This window comes from Cupressus sempervirens, chromosome 2 (assembly GCF_028749045.1).
Source record: "Cupressus sempervirens isolate cs-2001-9-10 chromosome 2, ASM2874904v1, whole genome shotgun sequence".
NCBI lineage: Eukaryota > Viridiplantae > Streptophyta > Pinopsida > Cupressales > Cupressaceae > Cupressus > Cupressus sempervirens.
This window is the reverse complement of record NC_143119.1, coordinates 31,811,400-31,826,318: the sequence shown is the minus strand read 5'-3', so window position 1 is coordinate 31,826,318 and position 14,919 is coordinate 31,811,400. Positions and strand designations below refer to the sequence as shown.

At 38.1% G+C, this 14,919-nt stretch overlaps 1 protein-coding gene across 1 annotated transcript in view; it reads left to right on the top strand.

Moving 5' to 3' along the window:
• LOC149570932 (WAPL (Wings apart-like protein regulation of heterochromatin) protein) overlaps nt 1–14,919 on the top strand; it is a 147,508-nt gene that overhangs the window by 36,074 nt on the left and 96,515 nt on the right. The window contains exon 2 of the mRNA XM_089812481.1: nt 8,603–8,702. Within this exon, the coding sequence (XP_089668607.1) occupies nt 8,603–8,702 (100 nt within the window). The remainder of the gene's footprint in view (nt 1–8,602; nt 8,703–14,919) is intronic.

The window sequence follows — 14,919 nt, the reverse complement described above, 5'->3', positions numbered from 1 at the left end:
TTGTACTAAGTTTGTATCAGAAGTTGAAGTAGGCACACACATGGAGGAGTGTTGTCAGTACCGCTTATGACCATTTTGATGGTAGGGATATTGGACGCAGCAGTGCAAACCAAGTGATATTAGAGTTCGTGGCTTTTGGACTACAACTCATCATCGCAGAAAGAGGATAAGGCAAGAACAATAGCTATCATTAGGGAAGGAACTCGGGTATGATACGAGAGGCACACAGGAAGCTTTCGGGTGATATTAGCATCAGTTGTCGTAGGAAATAACAACAGAATTAGACGCAAAGGAGAGGCTATAGGAAGTCAGGGCACCACAAGCCGGATTAATTGAACTGATCAAACACAGTGAATAGTGCGACATAGGAAGTTTGAACGACAATAGTTGTGGATATAGGGAGTTTAGGCATCCATGGCAACAAAAATGTTCCCACGGGCCAGGCAGATGAATGCTGAAGATACTTGACGGTTGTGAATAACAAGAGGCCCTCATTGGATGCGATGATTACCCCAAACCAAGTCAGGCGAACTGTCATCCTAGATCCATCACCTAGATCCAATGAGTGCTAAGTGTTCCATTTATTCTCATGAGAGATGGATTCATGTTGAATCACTACTTATGAAACATGGGTCAATGAGTTTGACTCAAAATCACATAGTTAAATCTTGATAGCAATATCACGAACTGTCATCCTCCTCATGGCAAATATCAGGTTCCATAATGTTTAGTTGTATATTGGTTTGTGCAAACCTTGCGGATTTAGTTCATACATGTGACTGTGTTTGAAGTTTTACAAAGTTTCTTTGCAATCTTTCATGAATGATAGTATTGGTATATGTTGCTTGCCATAACGTGGAAGAGAAAAATGTTGAGTTATAACTGTCATTACCATTTCTATATATTATGTCTATTGTTAAGTTAGTGCATTGTGGTCCTTCTCGAGTTTGGATTCTTACACTAATTTGTTGAAGATATCTCTTTATAGAAGTCCTCTCTTTTTTCAATATGGTAGTACACACCTTTTCATACCCAGGACTCATGTAACCAGCTGGTGCACTATTGATGGCTACCATCATCTCCTTCCAATATGGTGATCTCACCAAGTTGAAAGGAAGTCCATTGACATAAAGGCAACATCCAAGGGCTTGACCAATAAGCTTTCTTGCCTTCATTTTAACTGCCGTTGCCAATGAACCCTTTTTGTGGGTGGTAATTTCTACTTCTTCCTCTTCCACTTCAGGTATAGGCAAAGATGGATCTTCGGACAATACAACTGGTTTAGTGGGTAGCTGCATTTTTGTTTTGAATTGACCAACCTAAGAAGTTTTTGATCTTTTAACCAATCTTTCAGCCTCTTCTCGTTCTTTTACAAGTCCGGCTTGTAGAGTAGTCATCCCCTTCTTATCTTCGCGTTTGTGCATTCCCATCCCTTTACTAGAAGGGCACATAAAGTGAAGTTAAACTCGAGAATAAAGCTATTAAATGGTTTACTATCACAATAGTTACATTTCTAAATATATGGCTTACCTTTTGCAACTTGTGATATTCTTGTGGTGTGTCTCCATAAAGGAAATCCTACATTTATTTTGAATTTATTGGCTTCTTACCCCCCCACTAAACTTTAACTACAGACCATTCATGCACAATGAAAAATCTGATTTCTTGCTATTATAAGAAATACAAAAAAATAAGGAAAAAACTAAAAGATTCGAGCAGTTAAGTGCAAAAAAAGATACAAAAACATTAAAACGGAGAGCTAAACGTGTTTCTTTATTTCTTGAAAAAAACTGGAAAAAATTTAAAAATTTCTTCCTAACCTTGAAAAATTTCATCAAGATCCAAAAAAAATTCATAAAAGACTCAAGAATAGAATCAAATGCTTATCTTAGACACTTGAATATCCTTTGTGGAAGCTATCTGATACCCCACAAACGATCCTCTTTGAAAATAATCACCTGCCTTTTAAAATGCCAAAATGGAGGCCAAATGAGAAGAGAGCAAAACAGGCAAAATGAAATGTAAAAACAATAACGACCTCTATTAGGACTGTATTACGACATAGTTGTAAAAATAAAAATAAAAATGCCTTTTGCATGTCTTAAGTGAAATATTTTCACTTTATAAAGTTTTAACTTTTTAACTTTTTTTGGGCTTGAGCATGTGGGTGCTCCTAGGTGTGCTTGGAAGCCCACGGGGAGTGTAAAATCTACCTGTGGATGCCTTTTGACGTGAAGACATCCATTGGTAGATTTTACGCGCCCTATGGGCGTTCGGAAGCATCCACTTCCACATCTGCACTGTCATGCTTCTCTTCCACATCCAGCATCCGGACAGGGGCATCCGGTATCTTAGAGTAAAGCAAATGCCATATTATTTTATGGAACAGATGTTACAAGTGAGATCAATTTGTTTTCTTGAAGCCCTATACATATGATCGGCACCCTAACGGCTCAACAGGAAATTTCCTGCACATTACTATGTTCTAGCATTATTTACTTTTTTCAACACTTTCAAGCTTTTTTGGAAATGTATAGGCAAAACTGCTCGGATATTGATTAAATTTCTGACAGGACCTTCTGTGGCTGATGGTTAAGGAATATGAGAACAAGTCTTCTGCCAGCTTGCAAACAATCTGTGTTCTTTTAGCCTTTAGGCCCTGTTCTTAAAGTTGTGTTACATGATATATCTCTTACGTGTACTTTGAAGTTGCATTAAAATAAACATTAGTGAGTGCTGTTTTTCGGGAAAATTGATCCTTAAGTATAAAGATTAAGTCTCTGCATTGCATAATACAGGAAGACCTTTAGTTGTGGGAAATCCTTTTTCATTTCAGGTTTGTTAAAGTAGTAGCCTTTTCAGGTTTTTCTTAATCAGTCGTGCATATGTACATACTGGCTTATCTTGTTGTTACCAATAATGATTTTTCCCCACTTTTTCATTCTTTCTTCCTAGCTTTAGTTCTCGGAGTGTCGTAGCTCTCTTGATTTTAGGTACTGTAACTTGTAGTTTGGAATCTCATTGACTTAATTTATCAATCTTTCGACATCACTATGGTTTCTGCAATATGCTAGATCAAAATCTTAGACCAAAATTTAGTAATTTTTACAGTATTCTGATGCAGACATTTCATCACAGTTTATATCAGATTGGTTTGAGATTGTTTAAACTTGTATTAAGAAAATATCATAGATAACTATTGAGGCAGCAACTTTGCTGGAATAACTGGAGTTTATTGTTACCCATTTTTCATGTTTAACTTCACTCACTTGAGTTTACTTAGGCATCATTATTAATTTTGAATGGATTTAGGTTTTTGTTTATTTATCGTCTCTCTCTCCTTGCTTTTATAAAAGCAAGATTCTGTACTTTATTCAGGCATCTCAACATTATTCATCTTATTGGTGAAACATCAATCTCTTTCCATGAAGGTTATAGTGTTGGTTGATGCTCTTGGGAGTTTGACTACTTCTTCAACATGGTATTAAAGTAGTCTTCCTGCTTCTCCTTCAGCATCTGAGGGTTTTCACTTAGAATGTTAGAGATCCCCAGGAGATCTAGATTATTATTTGTATCAACAATGATTTTCCCTAATGCATTGTGTACATGTACATGATGACTTCCTTTGCTCACAAGATGCTACTTTCTTCATGAATGGATAGCCTTGATTGGAGATCGGTTCAAGGGCAATATGTATTTGCTTCTTTAAATGTTGTTTGCTGCTTTGGCTGACAGTTTAGTTGATTGGTTTGTTTGGGCACTCTTGGTATTAACCTTGAGCTCATTATTGTTGATTTGAGCATTGTGAATAGTTACTGTTCTGAAAAACAATATGCGGAGGTTAAGCTGAAGCAAGACTTGGATCTAAAGGAGGATCATAGATCTGAGAAGAAGGTGGTATCAGGTGACAAGAAGGGTAAGGTTGAGCAGTAGAAGAAGACTGGTAAATCAGACGTGCAGAAGACAAAAGGTGGTGATAGGAATTCTTTACTGCATTGTGTAAGTATGAGACGTTAGTGCAGAGTAGAGTAGACTTATCTATCTGACAGAAGATAGAGCAAAATTACAGAGAAAGAAAGTTAAAGATAAAGAGGATGTTTGCATCAAGAATGAACATGGGATTTATGTCTTGGATCCTGTTAAGATGTTAATAAGTTCCTCTTATAGAACATCATCTCCTCATCAAGTGTCTAATGCAGGAGCGTCCTTGGGTCATTGGCAATCTTGTATCACCCCAAAATATTTCCTTTTAGTTTTGTTCTTGTTTTCCATTTTAAGTTCTCTTGGTAGCGATCCTTTAAGTTGGATCTTTTGCTTTGGTGAACCTCAAGGTATAGTTTGGATATCATTGTTTATCTATGTCCATGTTTGCACCTCATTCAGATACTTCACCACAGATATTCTGGATTCTTGTTCAGTTGTGTGTTCTTCATAGTTCTAACGTTTAGTATTCTTATCTTGCGAAGTTATTTTTCGAACAATGAAGCTTTGTGGCTTATATCTTGATGATCCTGGGTCTATGGCTGATGTCTCTCTTGGATTGCTGTTCATGACATCACGTTGAGGGAGATTCTTATGATTTGGGACATGACCTATATTCCTGTATTATGTTTTCTTTTTCTTGGAGAATGTAATTGATGTGGGCCGACTTAGATCTTGCGAAGGCTCTATATATTTGGGCAGTTGGTCTTCTTTAGGGAGAGCAATTGAGAGTTGTAAGAATAACCTCTCGAAAGTTAGATCTAGGGTTAGGATCTGAATTTCTGTTGTAATTGCAGGTCAATTTGATGTAAATTTTTTATTTTTCAATAATGGGAAGATCTGTTTTAGCATTTTCATTATCAATTCTTGTATCTGAGTTGTTAATTCCGTTGAGTTGACTCATGTTGCATGGTTTGGACCATCTCCTTTGGGGACACTCCTGCTATGACTGCATCAGACACACTCTTATAATGCTTGCTTTTTTTTCATTCACATGCATCTCAAAAATAAATATACTATTTGTTTTAAAATCTTTAATAATTTGTATATGGTAAGACGACAAACTTGGGAAAGAAATTGATTTTCTTTAAACCCTTATTTGTAAACATTCAGCACAATGGCAACTTCTTTGTGAAATAGTGCCAAGTTCCAACAAAATTTGAATGCATTGGTTCCCAAATTCTAAATCTTGAACTCACTGTTGATCTTTGGATGAAATTGTTGGGTTTTACCTAGAAAAACTGAGATAACAACAATAAGGAAGGGCAAAATAGATGCAAGGGGCACACATAAATATTTTGGGATCGCTGCAAATATACTAAGCACTGCTATGCATTTGGTATGTGTTTTCCAACTGTAGCCTCCTCTTATATTTATAATAAAGTGAGAGAAGGGACATGTCTGTCCATTATCATAATTAAACTCTTATAGATGTCACATATATACATCTCTGGATGGAATTTATCTGAGTAAAGCTGCAAAACATTAACACTCCCTCTTAGCTAGGGAGGATAAACACATGACCATATATTACCTCAATGTAATATAAGAATATCTTTGATCAGAACATGTTCAACATTTTGATGTCATAAGTATTGATCTTCTAGAATATCAACATATGATATTCCCCAATTACTCAAAAATGTTTGATCCACATTTGATACCACGAGTATTGGTCTCCCAAAATATCAAAGATATTGACCAAATACTCTTTGAGTAATGACCTTCCAAAATGTTGAGATGCAAGATATTCACCAAGTACTGTGAATAATGGCCTTTGAAAACATCAATTCGCATGATATTCACCAAGTACTCTATGTAATGGTCCTCTAGAACATCAATTTGAATAACATTCACCATATACTCAAACAAATGTTTATAAGGTATGTGCACATACATTCTCATGATGCTTACCATATAAACATCCACCATGCAAAGTATAAATACAAGTGACACCATTTGGAAGTCATTTCTTTCTTATGATGTACATAGGGGTTAGGCCCATCAAAATCACAGTCTCGAGGTATATTCATGAATCACAGTCCTCTTGACTGCTACAATTTATTCATCATTGGAGAATCCATCTCAACATGGTTTACTTCGTGTGAATCAATATGACCGAGATCACTGAAGGTTGACTGAATCATATCCTCTATTAGATCCCTCTCTTTCAAGGTTGCCACTAATGAAATGTCAGACTCCCTCTGAACGTTAATCTTCTGAGCTCTTTTACGTTTGAAAAGTGTCAGACTCCCTCTGAATCTAATATCAATCCTCCTTTTCCTTTATTGACATGGCGGGTGCTTTAATTTAATGGTGCACCAAGTTGAACTTAAATCTTCAAATGTGAGTAGATTCTTTGTTTTGTTTAATGAGACAATGCTGCTATCTGGATTTCAATGGATGTATTAATTGTACCCTTCCATATGTCTTCCCATATATGCTTGAATGTAATTGGTTGATAAAGATCACATGCTTTTGAGGTTTGACAAATTACAATATATCGTTGTGGGTTTTTTGCATTAGCATCGGGCATATTGGCATCTGTGGTGATGTGCATGTTACAAAGACATCTAAGCTGGTGCAATATAATGGATTGGTGTTCCTACAGGGTTCTGTCCATTAAACCTTTTCTGCGTATCATGTATGTGGATTTTGAAAGCCGATTTTTTTTTTCTATTGCCACTCCTCTGTTGGGTACATCTGATGCTAGTCGTAGTCATCAATCGTGATGCATCCTTGTTGTATCTCTCTGATTGATAGGTTACTTGACAGAGGTGAAATTTTGTTAAATATCAATTCTTTCTAATCTGATCACCTCAGTACACCGAATTTCTGATTTATGAAGGTTGTACAATTTATCTATTATTGTCCCCATTGTATAGTGAGCTACCCAATATATAGACACTTCTAGTGGATTCCTCCTATGATAAATAGTGTACTTCTAATGAATTTTCTTCCCTGCTGACATGGAGGATTTATCCATGATTATGTAGATATGATAATCTTTTCTTCAAGTTCATCTGGCCTCATTGCATTGCTATTTCAATGGGGCAATTGCTTCTGATTACAATTAGGTGTCTGCTCTGATCACTCATAACCAAATCTGTGAACTATAGCAACAGAATGTTGCCATGGTATAAGTCGCATTGTTGTCCATGAGTTGTATGTTTCTGCCATTTTCTCATGCAGCTTCTAAATATGCTTCTCTCTCCGTAAGTGATTTAGTTGCCGCTGTTTTCTCTCCCCAACTGTATCTGCGTTGGGTCTTATGTTCTTCTACGCTGTCAACAGTTATATCTTTTCTTCCTTCTATTTTTATTCCGTGTTATATGTTGTTTGCAGTCATCATTTGCAGCCTGGTTGTATCTGGCTCTGATACCATGTCAAATTCCTGGGATTGCTGCAAATGTACTAAGCACTGCCATGTATTTGGTATGTGTTTTCCAACTGCAGCCTCCCCTTATATTTATAAGAGAGTGAGAGAATAGACATGTCTGTTCATTATCATAATTAAACTCATATATATATATAGATAGATAGATAGATAGATAGATGGATAGATATTGCATATATAGATATCTTGATGGAATTTATCCAAGTAAGCCTACAAAATATAAACAAACTCTTCTAGAATGAAGGGAAAAGCCCAGCCACACCAACAAAAGATTTTCTTTATTGATAATAAAATATTTGAGCATACATTGTCTTTCGCTAGATGCGATATATATAACACCAGAAGACTCTTCACTTCACAACGGAAGATCTCTTGAAATTCCCAACAATATAACTCTTTATTACAAATACGATTCTTTGTATTTCCATGCATTAATGCAAGATGAATGACATATGTCTTTATATGTAATATTACAATTAAAACATAATTGTCCTCTTCAGCTGAAGGTGATCATAGCAACAATAACATCCATATTTCTAGAGAGATAAAGATCTCTATTGCAGTGACAAACTCCACCAGAAACCACATCTCTTTTCAGGATTTTGTCCATCAGAAAACTATTATAATTTTTGTACTCAGAATCTGGTCAGAGGTACAAAATTTAAGAAAGAGAAATTATAGATTTCAAATTAGACTTCGCCATCCTCCTTAATTATATTTCTTCTTTTCTGAAAATTATTGATGGCATTGTTAAAATTCATGCATGTAGTGTTAGTTTGCTACACTTTCTATTTCTACTTCATTTGAGACTCTGTTATATTCAAGCTCTCTGTTAATCTTGAAAATTTTAGCATGATTTTTGTTTGGAAATTGATTGAGACTACTCTTTGGGGTACAGATACCGAATGTATATGTAATGTATCATTAATTCAAAACATCTCTAACACTGCATATATGCTGGAGATAAAAAAAGTTTAAAGAGAATAGTACGGAGCTTTTGCATTTGAGGTATAAAAAGATCAAAGCTTATATGACATTTGCTTTGACTCTCGTCAACATTACTACAATCAACAGTAGTTTGATTCTTTGAATGATGCTTATTCTTTTTGCGATTCTCTAATGCCATTTCTTCTAATCTTTTTACTGTTGTCTGACAGTCTGCTAAGTTATTTTAGTTGTCACCATTTCTAACGTTCATGTTATTCTCTTTCTTTTGATCGGCAGGATGGCAAAGACAGTACTCGATGCTATTGTAGCTCTTTCCACCGATGACCCACCTACTGCTCTAGCTGCAGCAGCTTTATTTTATGCCCTTGCAAGTGATGTAAGTCTTCTTAGTTGTACTAGTTCACCCAAAATTTTCTTTGTGATATTTTCTTATTTTAGTTTATTATTAATCTGTTGTAATTCTTTAAAAAAGATTCAGTTGTGGGTCTCCACTTCTTAGTTGCATAGATAATTGGCTTGCTATATTGATCATTGGTGGAATAATATATCTATATTATCTTCCAGACTATGAGTGTCTTCATTTCTTAGTTGTACAGATAACTGGCTTTGATCATTGGTGGAATAATATATCTATATTATCTTCCGAACTATGAAAGTAACATGCAATTTAGGGAATTGGTAACTTTACTCTATTTTAAAGATATAATGTGTAGAAATTTACCTTAGTTACTGGTTCGAGTTTAGTTTGAAATACGGGTTCAAAGAACCGGTTCGCTTGTATGACAAAATTTTGGAAAGGGTTTTGGGTTCGTTAGGGTTCGTTCGTACAAAAACGTGTAAAATATATATATATATATATATATGAAGCATAGAGTATCATAGAATCATATGATGTAAACTCTACCTTGCACAAACTTCTTTTGCTTAGTTACCTATTTGCTCACAAAATCACCTATTTGCACACCAGAAATAATGTTGGAAGCCAAAATAACCTACTTACATTCACGTTTTAAGGCAACTGGAACTCAAAAAATATAAAATTCACCCAAATTTGATTTGGGCAGCCAAAATTCGCCTGGGTTCAAATTCTGAACTGTGGGTTCGAACCAGCCCAGGGAAATTCAAACCGGACTTGTATTTCAAACCGGTTCAAACCCAGTCAGGGTTCTTGGGCCAAAACGGCGAACTTGGGTAACTAAGAAATTTACAGTTCAAATGGAGTTGTTTCCTTATCCATGGCTGCAATATTTTAAAAGTTTGCATGGAGAGTAACCCATAGATCTATTTAAGTGACGTATTTAATTAATTTGTCAATTATGTTGAACATGCAATTCTAAAGAACGAAAAATGTGCCAGCACCGTAATATATCAGCTCATGTTCATCATGAATGTGATATTTTTTGACTGAGTAGGATGTTGGATCTAGAGGCCAAACTGTTTTACTTCTGTAGGCTGAATAGAGAGATGGACTGTATGATGCTGAGAATCAAACACATAAATTGTTGTGCTTGTACATTTATTCCTGAAATTAAGATTGAGGGTAAGAAAGCTACATAATTTGTGCTTAGCAAGATTGAATGGTTGCAAAAGTCATTCATTAAACAGTTGTGCTTCGGAGCTCTGGAGAAAGTAGCTTGGGTTGTATGATGTGTGCTATATCTCCTCATGTGTTTTGATTTTGTCTTGTAGCACATGGAGCTTGACAAAGTATTGTCATTGTAGTGTTATTTGCAAGAGTTATGAACTTTGAAATTTTCGGTATAATGAATGCATTGCGTATGTCACACAGCTGCAACATTGGCTGCAAACGATGCAAATTTGACGAGGAGAGGTGTGAATGCAACTTGAATAATTCACACTCATTGAAAAGTAATGGTCCACATGATACAAATGGCTAATTGTGGAAATCAAGCTTGATGTAGTGTACCCATTTTTATGCTATCTTGTTTAACAATGGCTAGTTTTCACGGTTTTTCTTAAGCTTCCTGGTGTCATGGAAGCATTTGAGTGTTCTCGGAGAGCTTGGGTGATCGTGTTTTGGTTGCTAATAGTAGTGTAGTCGGCAATTAGTTTGTAGTTGGCACTTGGTAATTTAAGTATTTTGTACTTGTGTTAGTGGGTAGTTAGGGAGCGGGGAGTGTGTCAGTTGGTTTGTAACCAACCGACCCCTTTATAAGCAGATTGATACTTGGACTTTGTACATTCATGTTTTGGTAACATTAATAAAATAAGAGTGTTCCTTGCCTCCATTAGGATAGCATTGTGTTATGGTATAATAGTCGTATAAAATTCTGTAACTTCTGGTAGTAATTGCTCTCTACATTTTTGGTGCCGTTGCCTAAGTTTGGATCTAGAGGTATTGTGCTTGACAGGATGGACTAATGGGAAGACCATTTATACCTTATATCCAAATTACTAAAAGTGACGGAGAAGAGTAGGAAATAACTAGGGAGGCTCAGTTGACACGTGACCTGCTGACAACGTGGGAGGTTGTGGTCGAGCAGTATGTGCAAAGGGAAGCCCGTGAGAGGATGGTTCCTGAGAGCACGGTACGCGACAAACTCTCCATGCCATCGGCGGTGCATGATCTCCTAAGACAAATTCCTCGGCTTTTGGCATGGAACCTCGTACATATCGAGGACGAAAGAGCACAGATCGAGAGGGAAAAAAGAAGGCAACAAGTTCTTCAATGGTTTGCTGAGAGGGCGCTGAATTCCAAAGGAGAGGAACCCAATAAGCCAAGAGAGGGAGATAGGCCCTAAATTACTTCATGCCCCTAAGTCCAAATAAATACTGGAGGACAGTACCAGAGGAGGAAGTCGCCCTAAGAACCTTCTATTGAGGAACTAGCCAACTTGGTTATTTCAGACACACTGGAAAGGTAGTCCGGGTGCCGGAAACTGAAAACCCCTGAATGGCAAGAACTTTCTCAAGAGGAGATAAGGGGTTAGAAGTCTAGCCCATCAGGAAGTGGTGTTCCATCAGGAGGTAAACTTCCAAAAGGAAGTAGAGTTCCATCGGGAGGGAACCCATCAGGAAGTAGTGTACCATCAAGAGGTAAACTTCCATCAGGAAGTGGAGTTCCATTGGGAGGGGGTGTTCCAACGGGAATTAAGGTTCCATTCGGCAGGGGTGTTCCATTAGGAAGTGGTGTCTCATCTGGAAGTAGGGTTCCATTGGGTGGTTGGGTTCCCTCAGGAGGAGGGGTTCCATTGGGAAGGCGACAACAAGGAAAGAAAATGGCTGTCGATAAGCAAAAATTGCCCAAATTTAGGGGGGATGGATTAGAGGACCCTGCTCGCCATTGCAGAACCTGTATAACTATATGGCAAGCGAACGGGGAGAATGATAGTAATGAATGGCTGAAGGCATTTCTTGCCATGTTAAGAGGGATCGCCGTAGATTGGTATGCAGACCTCGATGCTGGCAAGAAGAACACTTGGGATAACTTGCGTGGAGCATTTGAGGAGGAATTCAAATTGTTAAGAGATGACGATGAAATTGTCACAGGAATTTATAACATGAGGCAAGACAAGAAGGAATCAGTGAAGGCTTATACCAGGCGACTAAAGGAGCTCATCAGCAAATTGGACAATAAGCCTGTGGACAGGTTAAAGAAAAGATGGTTCGTTGAAGGCCTCACACCGTCCTTAAGAAAAAAAATGAAGATAGTTGCACCATCCACTTTTGGAGATGCTTGTACGCATGCAATGGACATTGAAAGTGAAAATAAAACCTCCAAGAGGAGACGGCATGGAAGCTCTAGTGAGAGTTTGGAGGAGAGTGAGGAAGAGTTGAAAATGATCCAAGCCTTGAGAAAGGACCTCAAACGGCTAATGAAGGAAGTAGCCAGAACTAAGGATGAGAAGAAGGAAGGTAAAGACCTATGGTGCACAGACTGCGAAAAAGGTCATACCAAAGGAGCATGCTCGAGAAAGATGTTTTGCGAGATTTACCGGATAGGGGGTCGTGCAATCAAAGACTGAAACCTGAAAACAAGGGATGCCTAGATATTATTTATTCGAGAACAGTCTACACCACTAGCAACTCCCCCAAAGAACAATAATACAAAAGCTTCACTAGGGGGTACAGGAATAATCGAAAAGGCAGTGCCAATAATAGTAATAACAATAGCAACACGAACACACCCCGACGGGCAATCCAATATGATTCTCGAGGATGACCCATGATCCAATGCAGAAGATGCAATGAATGGGGCCATTTTGCTCGAGAATGTCAAAACGGAGGGGGATAGAATGGAGGAATGCTCTGCAAATGGTGTGGGCCTGGCAACCATGAGGATACCAATTGCCCAAAGCGAAAAGGTGTGAACATGTTGGATATTGGTGAATCAAAAAGGGAAGTACTTGCAATAACAAGGATGCAAGCCAAGAAAGCTATGTACCTGGAGGCAATAGTGGAAAAAACAAGATTCGAGGAGGCAAAGCAGAACATCCAAAATGAGTTGAGAGGAGAAACAATAGCTAAGCCAACCAAGACCCCTGGGGGCAAGGGGGTGCCTAACATCATAAGGAAAGTATTAGAAAGTACCATTCCAGTCTCCATTGGGGAACTACTGGATACTCTACAACAGTTACAAGTTGCATTGACACATGCAATGCGGCCAATGGAGCAGGATCCCCAGGGGGAACCAGAAACAGTAGAGCAAGTGGAACCAAAAGCAGTAGAAGGGATAGAACAAGAAGAAACTTCAGTGGAAAAGGAAGAAAATGCCTTATGTACAACAAGTCTAGGGAGAGTGCCAATAGTGGTAGAAATGGAAATTATGGGGTACAAACTCTCGAACACGATAATTGATGGAGGCGCGGGAGTGAATGTTCTATCGAAAGATACTTGGAAGGCGATCGGGAAACCTACCTTGTGGCCACCCAAATTTCAGCTGGTAGGAGCAGATCAACATGGCATTAAACCAATTGGCACCCTAATAGGGCAAAAGGTAATAATAGAAACCCAACAATTTGTTTTAGATTTTGTGGTTATTACCTTGGTGAAGAAAGGATACGATGCTTTATTGGGGAGGGGATGGCTAGTAGTAGCAAAAGCCAATCACAACTAGAAACGAAACACCCTATCTATTGAATTAGAGGGAAGGAAGTATATTATTGATCTCAAAAACCAGTTAGTAAGTTAGGACTTAGCATTTGACTCTGAAGAAGAAGATTATGAAGGGATGGAACCCGACAAGGAAGGAGTACTGAGGTTGGGGAAGTACTTGGAGGACGATACAAACCCCCTTAAGGGTTTATTTCACTGGCAGATGGGCGAATAGGAAGTCTTCCAAGCAGATTGCAACATGTTACAAATACAAGAATCGGAGGAACAATATCCAGAAGGGTATACGGAGTACAAAGAAGGTGTAACTGCCTTGAACACGACACCTGCCCACATTTTTGACCAAAAAGTGGAATACAAAGAGGCTAGCCTTCAAGCCTTAAATCTAGGAGAAGTAGGGCAAACCAAAGAAATCTTTATAGGTGATGATTGGGATCCGGTGTTGAAAGCGGTAGCCCTCAAAATCTTTATGGAATACAGAGACGTTTTTGCATGGACATACAAGGACTTGAAAGGAGTACCACTTGAGGTGTGTATCCACCGGATTCCACTCGTACCAGGAGCAAGGTCAGTGCGGAAACGACCTTATAGAATGAATAGAAACTATGCAGAGCGGGTAGGAGAGGAAATCATAAAGATTCTGGATGCAGGGATAATATTTAAAGTTTAGACAAGTGAATGGGTTTCTCCTATTGTAATATCACTCAAGAAAGATGGTACTCAAATTCGAATATGTGTAGACTTCAGAAGCCTAAGTGCGGTGATCATAAAAGACCCATTTCCCATTCCATTTATAGACAACATTTTAGAAGAAGTAGCTGGCTATGAGATGTACTCTTTTATGGACAGATTTTTCGGGTGTAACCAGATTAGTATTGCGAAGGAGGATAAGCTGAAAACTACATTTGTTGTGGAAGATGGGGTATATGCTTATAATAGGATGCCTTTCAGACTATGCAATGCACCGGCTACCTTCCAGCGTATTATACTACACATTTTTCATGGTATGTCAATAGGAAATTTTAAAGCATTCCTTGATGATTGGTCGGTTTACAGCGGAAAGGAACACCACCTTAAAATTATTGGAGAATGCCTGGAGAAATGTTGGAGAGCGAGATTGGCCCTTAATCCTAAGAAATGCCAGTTCATGGTCCCACACGACAGACTTCTGGGACATATAGTATGTAAAGAAGGCTTAAAGACAGATCCAGACAAAATAAGGGTAATTTTGGAAATGGAGGCTCCATAGAATGTGACAGGTATCAAATCTTTTCTCGAGCATGTTGGGTATTATCGGCGATTCATTAAAGGATTCGCTGAAGTATCACTTCCGCTAGAGAAGTTAACTAGGAAAGGGGAACGGTTTGAATGGAAGGAGCAGGAGGATACCTTTCAAGAACTCAAAAAAAACTCGTGGAAGCACCGATCCTTATCTATCCTAATTGGGACAAGGAATTTTGGGGTCATCTAGATGCATCCAGCTATGCTATAGGGGCCACCTTGGCCCAAATAGGAAAGGA